The sequence below is a fragment of the Geotrypetes seraphini genome, chromosome 5 (assembly GCF_902459505.1).
Source record: "Geotrypetes seraphini chromosome 5, aGeoSer1.1, whole genome shotgun sequence".
NCBI classification, from domain to species: Eukaryota; Metazoa; Chordata; class Amphibia; order Gymnophiona; family Dermophiidae; genus Geotrypetes; species Geotrypetes seraphini.
This window is the reverse complement of record NC_047088.1, coordinates 253,916,161-253,930,666: the sequence shown is the minus strand read 5'-3', so window position 1 is coordinate 253,930,666 and position 14,506 is coordinate 253,916,161. Positions and strand designations below refer to the sequence as shown.

The window sequence follows — 14,506 nt, the reverse complement described above, 5'->3', positions numbered from 1 at the left end:
GAACACAGGGGCAGGTTTCAGCATGGACCCCTGCTGGGGCAGGGAGTCCCTGGGGACCCCCAGGGGTTTTTTGCCCCCAATTTATTTTCTTTCTTTGTGCGGACTTTTGGGGGTCCCACGTGCGCCTGGGGGGTTTCGGGGGGGGTTTCCCTCCGCGCCCCCTATGGCTTTGCCTCCCTCTTTTCGTTTGGCGTCCCCTCTTCCTCCTCCCTCATCCAAGCGCCCGCGGGGGGGCTTGGATTGCGAATTGGTGGGCGGAGGAGCGTGTTGGCCTGGTTGAGGACCTGGCTGCTTTGGCGGGCTTCCAGGATCCTCTAGAGGGGACGCCTGTTGGCAGCGGGGCGGCGGGTTTCCCGTCTTCCAGAGCAGATGCGTCCGTGGTGCGCTTTTTTATTCAGAGGGATGAGCTTTTAGACCTGTGTAGCAGGTCTCCTTGGTGCTGCATTTTTGCAGTGGCGCCGCCGGAGACCCCGCGTATGGGGGCCCCTCTGCTTCAGGGGGTCTGTCCTGGTTCCCGCTCTTTTCCTGTGCGTCAGGATTTGCGGGATTTTGTGTTGGCGCAGTGGCCTATGGGCGCAGTTTCGTTTGGTGTGCGCCTTGGCTCTTGGGTATCCCGTCCCGGAGGGAGGTAGGGCTACCTTAATTTCGCCAATGGGGAACGCGGTGGTCTCGGCACTTCCTAAGCGGCATACCGTGCCTGTTATGGACGGTTCTGCTCTTAGGGTCTCGGAGGCGCGTGCGTTAGAGACTCTTCTTAAGTATGATTTTGATGTCTCTGCCTTTGGGGTCCAGGCGGCTGTTTGTGGGGAGCTAGTCGCTCGCGCCGTGTTTCGGTGGGCTGAGCGTGTCCTGGATCGGGAGTCTGATGACTGGTCTCTAGTGGATCAGGAGGTAGCGAAGATTGCGATGGCTGCCTCGTTCCTCTCAGATGCTCTTTATGACTTGGTGCGGATTTCGGCTAAGTCTATGGCATGGCCGCGCGGCGTATTTTGTGGCTGCGCGCTTGGGCGGCGGATTCTGCGTCCAAAGCTAAGTTTACTAAAGTTCCCTTTAGGGGGTCTTTTTGTTTGGAGAGGAATTAGATGAGTTGATTCAGACTCTGACGGACTCGAAGGTGCCCCGTCTGCCTGAGGACCGTGCCCGCCCTGCGTCTAGGTGTGGGGCTGCCCGGGGGCGTTTGCGGGAATTTCGCAAGTATCGCCCGGGGCGTGGGGCTGCTTCTTTCCCGGCTCAGGGTTTTTCCCGGGGTCGGTTCTTCCAGCGCATGCAGCCCTTTCGGGGGGCCCGTCGGGGGGCAGGGAATCCCTCCGCCGGTTCCCCCGCTTCCCGTCCTGCGCAATGACTCCTTGCCGGCGCCCCCTTTGGTTCCGGTGGGGGCCCGGCTGCGCAAATTTTTCCCCAAATGGGCCGAGATCGCGTCCGATCAGTGGGTCCTTGAGGTGGTGCGGGACGGTTACGCTCTGGAGTTTACCCGCTCTCTGCCGGACCTTTTTCCTCGCTTCTCCATGTCAGACTCCATGGAAGACGCAGGCTTTTCGTCAGACCCTTCAGCGTTTGCTAGATCTCGAGGCAGTGGTGCCGGTGTCCCCTACGGAGTGGGGCACCGGCAGGTACTCCATTTACTTTGTGGTGGCCATAAAGGAGGGGACCTTTCGGCCCATCCTGGATGTCTCTCGATCTGACGGAGGCCTACTTGCAGGTTCCAATTCGGGCCTCTCATCAGCACTTCCTTCGCTTTGCGATCTTGGGGCGGCACTTTCAGTTCTGTGCGCTTCTCTTTGGTCTGGCCACGGCTCCTCGGACGTTCACCACGGTAATGGTGGTCGTCGCGGCAGCCTTGCGGTCGGTGGGCATCCTGGTTCTCCCCTACCTGGACGACTGGTTGATTCGGGCAAAGTCGTTGCAGGAGAGCTCCCGGGTTACGGCTCGGGTGGTGGAGTTTCTCCGGTCGCTGGGCTGGGTGGTCAACCTTTCCAAGAGTCGGTTGGTCCCGGCTCAGCGTCTGGAGTGCCTTGGGGTTATGTTCGACATCTCCTTGGGGAAGGTCTTCCTTCCAGAGGCCCGGGTGAGCAAATTGCAATCTCAGATTCGCCTGCTTTTGGCGTCCCGGGGTCCTCGGGCGCGAGATTTCCTCCAAGTCCTGGGGTCAATGGCGGCGTCCCTGGACGTGGTGAGGTGGGCGCGGGCCCACATGCGTCCTCTTCAGTATGCTCTGCTCCGGAGGTGGTCTCCCCGGAGGCAAGATTTGGATGTTCCGGTTCCCCTGCGAGGCTTGGCGCGCTGCAGTCTGCGCTGGTGGCTCCGGACCCCTCACCTGGTTCAGGGGGTGGGTCTGGATCTCCCGCAGTGGACGGTGCTCCTTACGGATGCGAGTCTCCTCGGTTGGGGGGCTCAGTTTATGGGCCACTCAGCTCGGGGCACCTGGTCCGCGGAGGAGGCCTCCTGGTCGATCAACGAGTTGGAGACCAGAGCGGTCAGGCTGGCGCTGTTAGCTTTCCACTCCCTTTTGCTGGGCAAGTCGGTCAGAGTCCTGTCGGACAATGCCACGGCGGTGGCTTATGTCAATCGTCAGGGGGGCACCAAGAGCACTCCTGTGGCGCAGGAGGCGGCTCGGCTCATGGTTTGGGCGGAGTCCCATCTTCTGGACCTCTCGGCTTCTCATATAGCCGGGGTAGAAAATGTTCAGGCAGACTTCCTCAGTCGTCACTTCCTGGATCCAGGAGAGTGGTTTCTCGGCGCCGGAGCGTTTCGGTTGATAGTGCAAGATTGGGGGCAGCCCCTGATGGACCTGATGGCCACGAGTGGCAACGCCAAAGTGCCCCGCTTCTTCAGTCGTCGCAGGGAAGGGCTGGCCGAGGGTCTGGATGCTCTGGTCCAGCCGTGGCCAACGGAGGGGCTGTTGTATGTGTTCCCTCCTTAGCCGCTGGTGGGCAGAGTGCTTCTTCGCATTGTTCACCATCCGGGTTTGGTGGTGCTGGTGGCTCCGGATTGGCCTCGACGTCCGTGGTATGCGGATCTGGTGAGACACCTGGTGGCGGTTCCTCTTCCTCTGCCTCTCTCGGACGACCTTCTGATGCAGGGTCCCATTCCCTTGTTCGACCCGTCTCTCTTCTGTCTTACGGCGTGGCTCTTGAAAGGGGTCGCCTTAGCAAGAAGGGATATTCAGACAAGGTGATCGCTACACTGTTGGGGTCCCGGAGGCTTTCTACCTCTCGGGCTTATGTGCGGGTTTGGCGTCTCTTTGAGGAATGGTGTCGGGCGCGGGGAGTGACCTCTTTTCGCGCTTCTCTGCCTAACATTCTAGAGTTCTTGCAGGATGGCCTGGATAGAGGCCTGGCTTGGTCTTCTCTCCGGGTTCATCTTGCGGCCCTGTCGACCTTTCGAGGGTTGGTGTCAGGTCAGCGTTTATCGGCTCTTCCTGATGTGATTCGGTTTCTGCGGGCGGCCAAGTTGCTTAGGCCTCCCCTACGGCCCTCGGTTCCCTCTTGGGATCTTAATCTGGTTCTCTCTGTTTTGGTGCGCCCGCCTTTCGAGCCCTTGGACGACTGTTCTTTGAAGGACCTTACTTTGAAGGCGGTCTTTTTGGTGGCCATTACTTCTGCTAGGAGTATTTCTGAGCTGCAGGCTTTCTCTTGTAGGGCTCCCTTCTTGGAGTTGTCTAGGGAGCGGGTCGTCTTGCGGCCTGTTCCTTCCTTTCTGCCGAAGGTTGTTTCTCCTTTTCATGTCAATCAATCGGTGGTTCTCCCGGTCTTGGGTGGTCGGGAGGGCTCTTCTGAGCAACGGCAGCTGCGCAAGTTGGATGTCGGTCGGGTCCTTCGCTCTGATGTGCAGCGGACCCAGGAATTCCGGAAGTCCGATCATCTCTTTGTCCTCCTGGCTGGTCCTCGTCGGGGAGCTGGCGCTTCTAAGGCTACTATTGCGCGCTGGATCAAGGAGACGATTGCTTCCGCTTATCTTCTGAAACAGCAGCCTGTTCCGGAGTTTCTCAAGGCTCATTCCACTCGGGGTCAGGCGGCTTCTTGGGCTGAGTCGTCGCTCGTGCCTCCGGTGGATATTTGTAAGGCTGCGGTTTGGTCCTCCTTGTATTCTTTTGTTAGACATTATCGGGTAGATGTTCAGGCGCGTCGGGACGCGGTGTTCGGTGAGCGTGTTCTGGTATCGGCCCTTCGGGGGTCCCGCCCGTGAGAGGGACTGCTTTGGTACGTCCCATTCGTAAAGTTAACCTCTACTGGTCTGGAGAGTGCTAAAGAAGGAGAAATTAGGTTCTTACCTGCTAATTTACTTTCTTTTAGCTTCTCCAGACCAGTAGAGGTCCCCACCCTGTCTGTTGTTGTTGTTGTTGTTGGGGCTGTTTTCGCGGGCAGTTTTTGTTTTTTGCTGCGGGTTCTAGTATTTTTCTAGGGCCGGGGAGAATTAAAGAACAGCGGCTGTGGCTCGGCTGGCTTAGCTGGCGAGCTGTGGGGACATTTTCCTTCGGGTATTTCTCCTCTGCATTTTCCAACAGCATTTGGGTATGTTATTTGTTACTCCTGTTCGGAGTATTGTTTTCTTCCTGTTTTCCAGTTCTTGGTTCTGCTTGGCTATTCGGCAGACTGAGGGAAATAGAGAAGGGAGGATAGTATATACTGTCCCAAAGTTTTGTTTTCAGTCTCCACCTGCTGGTCATGATTAGATATATACCCATTCGTAAAGTTAACCTCTACTGGTCTGGAGAAGCTAAAAGAAAGTAAATTAGCAGGTAAGAACCTAATTTCTCCTTATCCCCCTATCCTTGTGGATTGAGTTAAGTGAATGCCGGGAGGATGTTTACCAATCAATATACTCCTAGCCTGCCTCGTGAACTAATTTCCCATCCCAATGTCGGGAGGATGTTTACTAATTAGTATGTGTTTGCCTCATGAGCTAATTTCCCATCCCTTTCCTTGTGGATTGAGTTAACTGAATGCTTGTGGAATGTTATGTGTTAGCCTGCCTGAGGACCTGCTCAATAGGTGCTGAAAAGTCCTTGCTCGTTCTCATAATACTTGTGTTTCCTTGTAACAGCTATCATGGATCCTAGGCAGTGTCATTCAATATTAATAATTCTTTCATAACATCCGTTTCACATACGTGTCACAGCCGTAAAGTACCTTGAAGCAAAAACTTGAATTTCACACGTGCCTCCATCGGTAGCCAGTGCAGAAGTTGATAGGAAGGTGTCACGTGATCAAACTTCTTCAGTCCACAAAGTAACCTAACTGCTGCCTTTTGTACCAGTTGCAATCGCCGCATGTTCTTCTGGGAGAGGCCAAGTAGGCGATGTTACAATAATCGAGTTGACTCAGTATGAGGGATTGTACCAGAATTCTAAATGATGAGACATCGAAGTAAGCTCTGATTGACCGAAGCTTCCAGAGATTGAGAAAGATCTTTCTAATCAGGGAGTCTACCTGGTCTTTCATGGTCAGGCTCTGGTCCAGTGTTACTTCCAGTATCTTCATAGTGGGTTGAATGGGATAACTAAGATTATTGATGCACAATGTTGCTTTAGTGTCAAGTGGGCGTGGCGATGCTATAAAAAATGTTGTTTTCTCTGAATTTAGCTTTAGTCTGAATTCAGTCATACATTGCTCCATCCGATTTAGTACTTCTGTTGCTTTGGGGATGACTTCTGAGACAGAGGTAGTAAATGGGATAATTATCATAAAGTCATCAGCATAGCTAAATAGTTTTATCACCAGCTGGGACAATTGTGCACCCAATGAGGCCATGTAAAAATTGAAGAGCAGTGGGGATAATGGTGATCCCTGTGGCACGCCAGATGGATTGCTCCATGTATCAGAGAGATCGTAATTAAAACGGACTTGGTAGGTACGTGATATAAGGAAACCTCGAAACCAGTTTAATACCTCTCCTCTGATTCCAATTGCGTCTAAGCATTGTAATAGTTTCCCATGGTCCACCAAGTCGAAGGCAGAGCTCATGTCAAATTGCATGATTAGGGCATTGAGGCCCTAAACAAGTAATGCACTCTATTCCCTTTCATGCAGCATCTTCCCTTCCATTATCATGTGCAACATTTCTTTCACTCTCCCCATGCACCATCTCTCCCTGCTCTCCATCCTATGTTCAACATTTATCCCTCTCTCTTCTCCATGCAGGACTCTCTCTCCTCCACCATATGCAGGATTTCTCCCACTCAACCCTTTCTACCTCTTTGTTGCATCTCTCCCTTCCTCTCCTCCAGCCCATGTCCAACAATTCTTCCTCTGTCCCCCCTTTGCAGCAGCTTTCCATCCCTCCCTCCAATCCCCCTGTATAGCAGTTTTCCAACCATCCCTCTGTGCAGCACCTCCGGACCCCCCCTCCCAGTAAGATTGACATTCCTTCGGGCCTCCAACTTTAGCAGTGGCCGACCATTAGAAGCTGTGCCAAATGGACTGTTTGCGGCCTGCTCCACCAGGGCTTCTCTGTGCCTCATCAACAGTGATGTCATTTGTGTTGCGGCAGGAGAAGGCCACCGCCACCATTGCTTCTACTTTAGAAGCCAGGCCCAGAATATGCGAGTTATCTCTTTGTTGGCAGCCTTAACTTGCTGCTCTGCCGGTGCCGGGCCTTCCTCTTTTACGGTTCTGCCTACTTCTTGCTTCCGCGAAGGCAGGACCCAGCAGAGAGGAAGGCCTGATGCTGGTAGAGCAGTGAAGTTCCCAGACCATGACGTGATCCCGGAAGCCACCCCCTCATGATCTGCACCTGGGGTGGACCACCCCCCTTGATACACCACTGCTTCTTGCAAAACAGAGCAGACCTGTGTTATCGGGGAGTGTCTCCGTGCCCTTTCTTATTACATTCTGTTAATGAGGGCTATTGCCTACTTTGGTACAAACCAAAGGGGACAGCACACTCCACTGGGGAAGGGAGTTGAAAACTGCGATTGATAAATACTTTCTACACATGCGAGTTTGGATTCACTACCCATTTGTTCAGAATGACACACCTATGTACAAGAAAGAAGCTTATTGAGGTAGGAACCTAATCTTTCTTTTTTACTATTTTGCTGCTGTTCCTAAATTTACCTTATTTGTTTTCACCTTTTGCCATAGAGCAGGAAAGCAGAAACATTTTAAGTCTTAAATGGATGTTTTTCAGTTTCAAGATTATTTTGGCATTATCTTGCTACCCATCCCAAATTGATGTGACTTGTTGTTCAGTGGACTGACAATTTGTTTTACCATGATTTGTTACTCTCCTTGTCAATATCTTTTCAGACCTGTGTATTATTATTATGGTATAGTCTCATATTGGAGGCACATGCTGATTGGCTTCACTATTCAGTACTGGTTCATGAGGTACACAGACAACAAATTCAGACTTGCTGATCATTTATAAGTGTACTAAATGGAAGCTGAGGGAAAGCTTTATTTAAAACATTCATCTATCTAGTTTCTACCCATAAGAATCCGTGTCCTAGAACATACTAAGCTGCCATACCACATAAGCACAACATTTTCATCTAACACCAGCTACTGACAAGTATACATTTTCCTACAGGTATGCTGTCTTTACTTCTCTGTTTTCAAAATTTTTGAATCCTTGTTATTCAATATTTTCCCAGTTAGTTATCACAGCACCAGTGAATTTTTTTTAAAAAAAAAAAAGTCTGTAAAAGCCATGTGAAGCTGGCTAATGCACTTGAATACCAAATACAAAAATGTTGTCATATCAGTAGTTGTGTCTATATTACACCAAAATGATGTGCAGTCTTTTCAGAGTTCCTTTATTCAGTATTTTTATAATCATCGTGGGGGGAACAAAGGTAGTTTATATTTTTATAATCATCGTTGAGAGAACAAAAGAAGTTTAGAATATATGAATTACAAGTACTTTACCTTGATTTTTTTTTCTTTTTATTCTTTTTAAACAGCCAAATGGTGTTGTTCCCCATGACAATCTAGTTCTAATAAGAATGAGACCAGATGAGAATGGCAGGTTTGGCTTTAATGTGAAGGTAAGGGAACCTACTATATTTTGTCATCATGAATATCACCATAATATTTGATTAATTCAAGAGATGATATTATTGAGGATGCCAAACAGAATACTAGTTACCCCTTACTGAATACAAATGAAGGAGCTTGCTCAATATTGAGAATATCATAGTTTGCCAGCATTATGGTACAAAATGCACAGTTTTAGGGTTTTGAAAAATGGCTGAACTTTGCAGTAAATAAGTATTGAAGCACTGTGGAAGGTGTAAGTTGTTGTACACAATATCAACACCCCAACAAGGAATCTTTCATCCAACTATCCTATCTGCAAGAATCTAGTCACCATAATGCTGGCTCCATGAGAATGGGGAATATACTTCTTTACAAAAAAAAAAAAAGAATAGTAGTAGTTGCATCTTTTGATTTATATATCTATCTTTTTTTTCCCCCCCAAAGGGAGGCTATGATCAGAAAATGCCTGTAATAGTATCCAGGGTGGCTCCAGGAACATCTGTAAGTTGGAGAAACAGACATTTTATTTATTTTTCCTCCGGAAGCAGTCTATTTATTTTATTGGGTTATAATAAGGACGATATAGAACAGAACACTTCAAGCCGTGTATAAAGAATACAATAACTACTATATCATGTTCATAGCAATCAGACCCGTTAAAACTCCGAAACCCATCCCCTTAGAAACAGACATTTTAAAAGTGCTTAGTAAGATATATAAATCATCACACTTGTTCTGTTGATAATGCAAACATCAAATATAGCACCAACTAGGAGGTCCAGCACTTTTGAGGCTGTCAGGTCATGCCAGAGCAACAGGCATGATATTTACAAAACAAAGCTTGCCCCTTAAGAACATAAGAATTGCCGCTGCTGGGTCCGTTCATGCGGCGGCCCCTAGGTCAAAGACCAGTGCTCTAAATGAGCCCAGCCTCATCTCCATACTTTCCAGTTGAGTAGGAACTTGTCCAACTTTGTCTTGAATCCCTGGAGGGTGTTTTCCCCCATGACAGATTCCGGGAGAGCGTTCCAGTTTTCTACCACTCTTTGGGTGAAGAAGAACTTTTTTATGTTCGTACGGAATCTATCCCTTTTCAACTTTAGAGAGTGCCCTCTCGTTCTCCCTACCTTGGAGAGGGTAAACAACCTGTCTTTATCTACTAAGTCTATTCCCTTCAGTATCTTGGAATGTTTCAATCATGTCCCCTCTCAATCTCCTCTTTTTGAGAAAGAGGCCCAGTTTCTCTAATCTCTCGCTGTACAGCAACTCCTCTAGCCCCTTAACCATTTTAGTCGCTCTTCTCTGGACCCTTTCGAGTAGTACCATGTCCTTCATGTACGGTGACCAGTGCTAGACGCAGTACTCCAGGTGAGGGCGCACCATGGCCTGGTACAGCGGCATGATAACTTTCTCCGATCTGTTCTTGATCCCCTTCTTTATCATTCCTAGCATTCTGTTTGCTCTTTTCGCCGCCACTGCACATTGCGCAAACAGCTTCATCAACTTGTCGATCATAACTCCCAAGTCTCTTTCCTGGGAGGTCTCTCCAAGTACTACCCCGGACATCCTGTATTTGTGCATGAGATTTTTGTTACCAACATGCATCACTTTACACTTATCCACGTTGAACCTCATTTATGTACATTTCTCTCCAGTTAATCATTGCTGAAAAAAGAATTAGGAGCTATTACATTTTCAATATTTTTCATATTAAATCCACCTGCCTTACTCTTTGATCATCGACGGATTTCTAGAGAAAGGAGTGCAAGGACTTTATGTAAGCTAAGATAAATGGTTTGCATTTAGATTCTTGTGGGGCATTGCTGCACTGGGATATAATTTTAAGTTTTCTATTTGTATAATCTCAAGTAGCTTCAGAGTTTCTCCTCAGATACATTGTACTGTGTTCTGTTCTAGAGCAGGGGTAGGCAATTTCAGTCCTCGAGAGCCGTAGCCAGGTCAGGTTTTCAGGATATCCACAATGAATATATATGAGATGGATTTGCATGCACTGCCTCCTTGAAATGCAAATCTATCTCATGCGTATTTATTGTGGATATCCTGAAAACCTGACCTGGCTATGGCTCTTGAGGACCAGAATTGCCTACCCCTGTTCTAGAGCAAAGATTTTCAACCTTTTTCATCTCACAGCACATTTACAGGTCACTAAAATTGTAAAGAAACACCAGATCTCCAGATTCAACAACTTATAGGCCCCAATACTCTAAACTCACCATTCCTTTAATGTTCAATGTTAAATCAAATCTTACTGGTATAGCATCAAAGTATTTTACCTACTGATTCATATAATGGCTCTTTGCTGTCTTTTCCATGCTTCCTAACAGCCTCCAACTGTAAATGTAGTATAGTGAGGTCATTAATATTAAAACTAGTGCTCCGAGCGATGCTTGCCTGTTGATGTACAAAATGAAGCACCAATTTTTAACACTCCAAAATTACTGACTGGTCCGGGAGTGCCAGTAGTGTTAAAAATGCAGCTCAGGTACATGTGTTGAAGGTGCATCTGAGCTGCATGCATCAAAGCTTAGGTTACCCATTGCATGCAAGGTAGATATTCATAATATTTGGAGGAGGGCTGCCGATTGCATGAGGGAAGCACTTGTCCTGTCAAAGCATGCTGTCAATTGTATGAAGAGGGCACTTGTCCTGCCAAAGCAGGCCCCCAATTGCATGAGGGGGGCACTTGTCCTGCCGAAGCAGCATTAAAAAAAAGTTTTCACATTTTCCCCTCACCTTCCCTCCGCTTATGGACAATCTACCAGCACCAGAGCAACCCACAGGATTTTAACAGCGATTTTAGAGTATTTGGGCCATAGTCTTTCAAGCCTTACAAGCCTTTTCAGTCTTGATTGCCAAGGTAGTAGCTGTAAGCTTCTCCAGCAGCTTAGCTGCATCAGTGTGTGGGCATGGCTGTACGCCTAGGCTCCCCTGCTCTTTGCTGTTCCACCCTCACCCAGTTTTGCAGATCTTGCTTCTCTGTCGGAGTCCTCTTGGGCAGGTGGCTGCTGCACTTCCAGACTGGCTGGGCCTATTTGTGCAGCAGTCTCCTGGGTTCTGAGGACCATTGTCTCCTACTACTACTACTATTTTTTTATTTTGAAAGTACTGTACATTTTAACATACAATAGACTGTCCCTGCATTAGACAGAGCATTTCGGGTTTGGGGAGATTATGGTAGAGGAAATAATACAGTGAGTATAGGTATCTGACAGCTGTGAGTGGAGGAGTTGAAAACAGATTCAAAAAAGTGGGCTTTTAGCTTGGATTTGAATGCTGCTAGGGAGGGAGCATAACATATCGATTCAGGTAACCAGTTCTAGGTATACGGCGCCGCAAGAAAGAAGGGACAGAGCCTGGAGTTGGCAGTGGAAGAGAAGGGTACAGATGAGAGGGGCTTGCCCGATGAATGGAGATCATGGAGAGAAGCTCCCTCCTTCTCTCCCTTCCTTAGCCGATCACAGCCAATTAGCAAGAGGCAGCATCAAAAACAGGCTGCTCACAGCCAGCCCTGGCAGGGCCTTTCCTGTGACGCATCAGAAGGAGGGAAGGGAGTTGGTAGCGAGGGACCGTCACCTGCTTTTGTCACTTTGGGGCTTGAAGAAGGGAAGGAGGAGAGCTTTATGACTCAGGACCGTTGCTGCGCTGGTGCTTTGGAACTGGAGGGGGGGGGGTGGAATTGAGAGTGTGTTAGACAACGTTTCTAACACACTCTCAACCAGAAAAACAGTTATCCGGTATCCACTAATCCCCTTGGGTGCCGGATAACAGAGATTCTACTGTACTACTATTTATTATTTCTTTAGCTCTACCAGATGCACACAGCACTGTACATTAATCATGCAAGAGAAAGTCCTTGCTTGAAAGAGTTTACAAACTGGACAAAAAGGGTGAATCTATTCATACTCCTGTTAGGGAATTACACAGAATTATGAGGCAGATAGGGTAGGAGACTATAGAGGGAATGACAAACAGATATGGGTGCTTTACAAACGGGTTGGGTTAGGACTTAAATGCAGCTTCAATAAAGTGGGCTTTCAGCATGGATTTAAATACCACCAGAGATGGAGCCTGATGTACCAAATCAGGATGTTCCAAGCATACGACATAGCAAGGTAGAAGAAACCAAGTTGGGGGCAGTAAAGAAGGGAGGGGGGTACAGATAAGAGAGACTTACTCGACAAATGGAGTTCCCGTCTCTATCCATTCAGTTGTATACATTTTTTAATCCCACAAGCTTTATTCCTTTCATTGAATTAATTCCTTCACACACATAAATACATATGCTGCATGGCAGAGAGGGAGAAAGAGAGACAGAGAGGAGATGCTGCATGACAGGAGGGAAGAGTTAATGAAAGACTGGGAAAATAAGAGAAACAAAATGGGAGGACCTAAGTGAGGGAATGAGATGAAAAGGTATAGGTAGAAAAAAAATTTTTTTTTTTTTAAACTGAAGACTGGATAGTAAGAAAATGAAAACTGAATGAACAAAGATAGAAAAATGAAAGAAAGATGAAAAAGATATCAATGTCAGAAATGGATATAGTTAGCAGAACTGAAGCAAATGTGAGGAAAGAGGAAAATGTCAAATGGACAGGAGACTATGGAAAGAGTAGGACAGGAAAGCAGTAACTGGAGACTGTGACCTTCATGATTAAAAAAATTAAATGGAAAGACAAAGAGAGGGAAAAAATATATTTTTTAAAATTTAGAGTGAAGTAATATGGTAGCTGTATTAGTGCACTTAAAAGGTTAATGAATAACCTCCCCAGAAAATAAGGTGAGATGTTTTCATTGGATTCAATTAAAAAAAAAAAAAAGAATAAATTCATTTTTGATAGCTTTTGGAGGCCAAAATCACCTTCCTTAGCTCGGTAAATTATCCTGATCTGAAGAAGGTGGTATTGGCCTCTGAAAACAAGTCAAAAATGTATCGGAATATTTTCTATTTTGTTTTATTTTTATTAACTTTATTTCCCCCCTTCCCCCCCTCCCCCCCCTTTTTCAAAACCACACTAGTGTTTTTTAGTGCCATCTGCACCGGTAACAACTCCGACTCATAGGAATGGAATGTATCAGGTTTTGAAATTTACATCTGCTATCTTACTATATTTTGCACAGTACAGAAAAGCATGTATATTTTTCTCTGGTGTTGCACTGTTTGCGGAGTTCAACTTCTTGAGGTTTCAATTAAAGTTTATCTAAGAACTTCCATACTGGGACAGATCGCAGGTCCATCAAGCTCAGTATCCTGTTTCCAACAATGGCCAGTCTAATGGCCTACCCAAGTTTCTATTCTTTGCTTATGGTTTCTTATTCTGTACTTGGTAAGGGTCTGCATGTTTGAATGTGGGAAAAATAGGTATTCTTGTTAGCACTGAATGTTTCTATAGGATCGATTTGTTCTAATCCAGTTTCCAGTGCAATAGGGATGGTATGCTGAACCATAGGGTTATCCATCTGTGCTTGCGAGCATACTGCAGAAGATGCCAATCGCAGATTTTCAACTCTTCCTTCTCTTCCACAGTCTCTGCTGCTCCCTTCAGATCTTCCTTATGCAAGTGAGCATGGTGTCTCTCTGATCTGCTCTGTTTGTTTCTTTGTTTTGCAGTGGTTTGGGTTTTTTTTGTTTCGTTTTTCAGCTTGTTCACGGATTTTTTTTGTGCGGCTTAAAGGGACTGCTTTGCCTGCTTGGAGAGGAGTAGACGTTTAAGTCTGCAACTGGCAAGTATCCCTCAGGGACCTGTACAGCCAGCTTGCTGAAGATTTGTGGAGCTCAGGATTCCGGGCCCTCACTTTCTCACTTTCTTGACTTGTTCAGAAGCTTGAGCACAAGCAGTTAGGCATCAATAGTGGTCCTTCTTCATGGTACCAGCTGTAACTTTGCCTCCCCCCTCTTTTTTCTGCATTGTGCGTTGCGGTCAGAGAGGGTCAGTTCAACTAAGGTACAACTGGCAGCTGACCAGCAGCTTGAGACAGAGATCTCCTTCAGATCCAGCTACACTTTAAAAGAGCTGAAGCAGGCAGACTGTGACAGCCTATGGGGAAAGTGGGGTAGGGGTGGGGGGTTGAAAAGTGTTTTTTGGCTGTTTCTGCAGTTGTCTGTGGTACCCCTCATCTAAAATCCTAATTTTTAGTCGGTCCTGAAGCGTTTAGAAGACACTTTTGGGGTGCCAAAATGCTGCAGTGGTGGCCATCTTGGATTTCCCAATTTTTTTCAAAGTTCTCCAACTTCTCCAAAACGCTTCGTTTTGCTTCAAAACTGACATGGATGGAGTCCTAACACCCCTATATCATGCTTTATTTGCATTGGATGAGTGGCTGAAGAGCACCTTTGTGCCATGTGCCCTTCCACAGTTTTCCAAAGCTGGAGCAAGGCAAATGGTTATGTTGGCGGAAAGAAATACCTCCTGGAGCCTCAAGGCAGCAGAGTTCATTCATCTCCTCTGGCAGGCTTATACACAAGGCCAAACTCTGCCTGTCAGATCTACTAGTGAGCGGCCTAGCGC

The 14,506-nt window shown here is 47.3% G+C and overlaps 1 protein-coding gene across 7 annotated transcripts in view; it reads left to right on the top strand.

The window, feature by feature from the left end:
- The window catches only part of PTPN4 (protein tyrosine phosphatase non-receptor type 4), a 272,694-nt gene that overhangs the window by 195,017 nt on the left and 63,171 nt on the right, over positions 1 to 14,506 (top strand). For 6 of the 7 annotated variants that reach the window (XM_033945428.1, XM_033945424.1, XM_033945422.1 and 3 more), the window contains 2 exons: positions 7,904 to 7,987; positions 8,424 to 8,480. The exons of the other annotated variant lie outside the window; for it this stretch is intronic. In XM_033945428.1, coding sequence (XP_033801319.1) covers positions 7,904 to 7,987; positions 8,424 to 8,480 — 141 coding nt within the window. The remainder of the gene's footprint in view (positions 1 to 7,903; positions 7,988 to 8,423; positions 8,481 to 14,506) is intronic. 7 annotated transcript variants of the gene reach the window in all.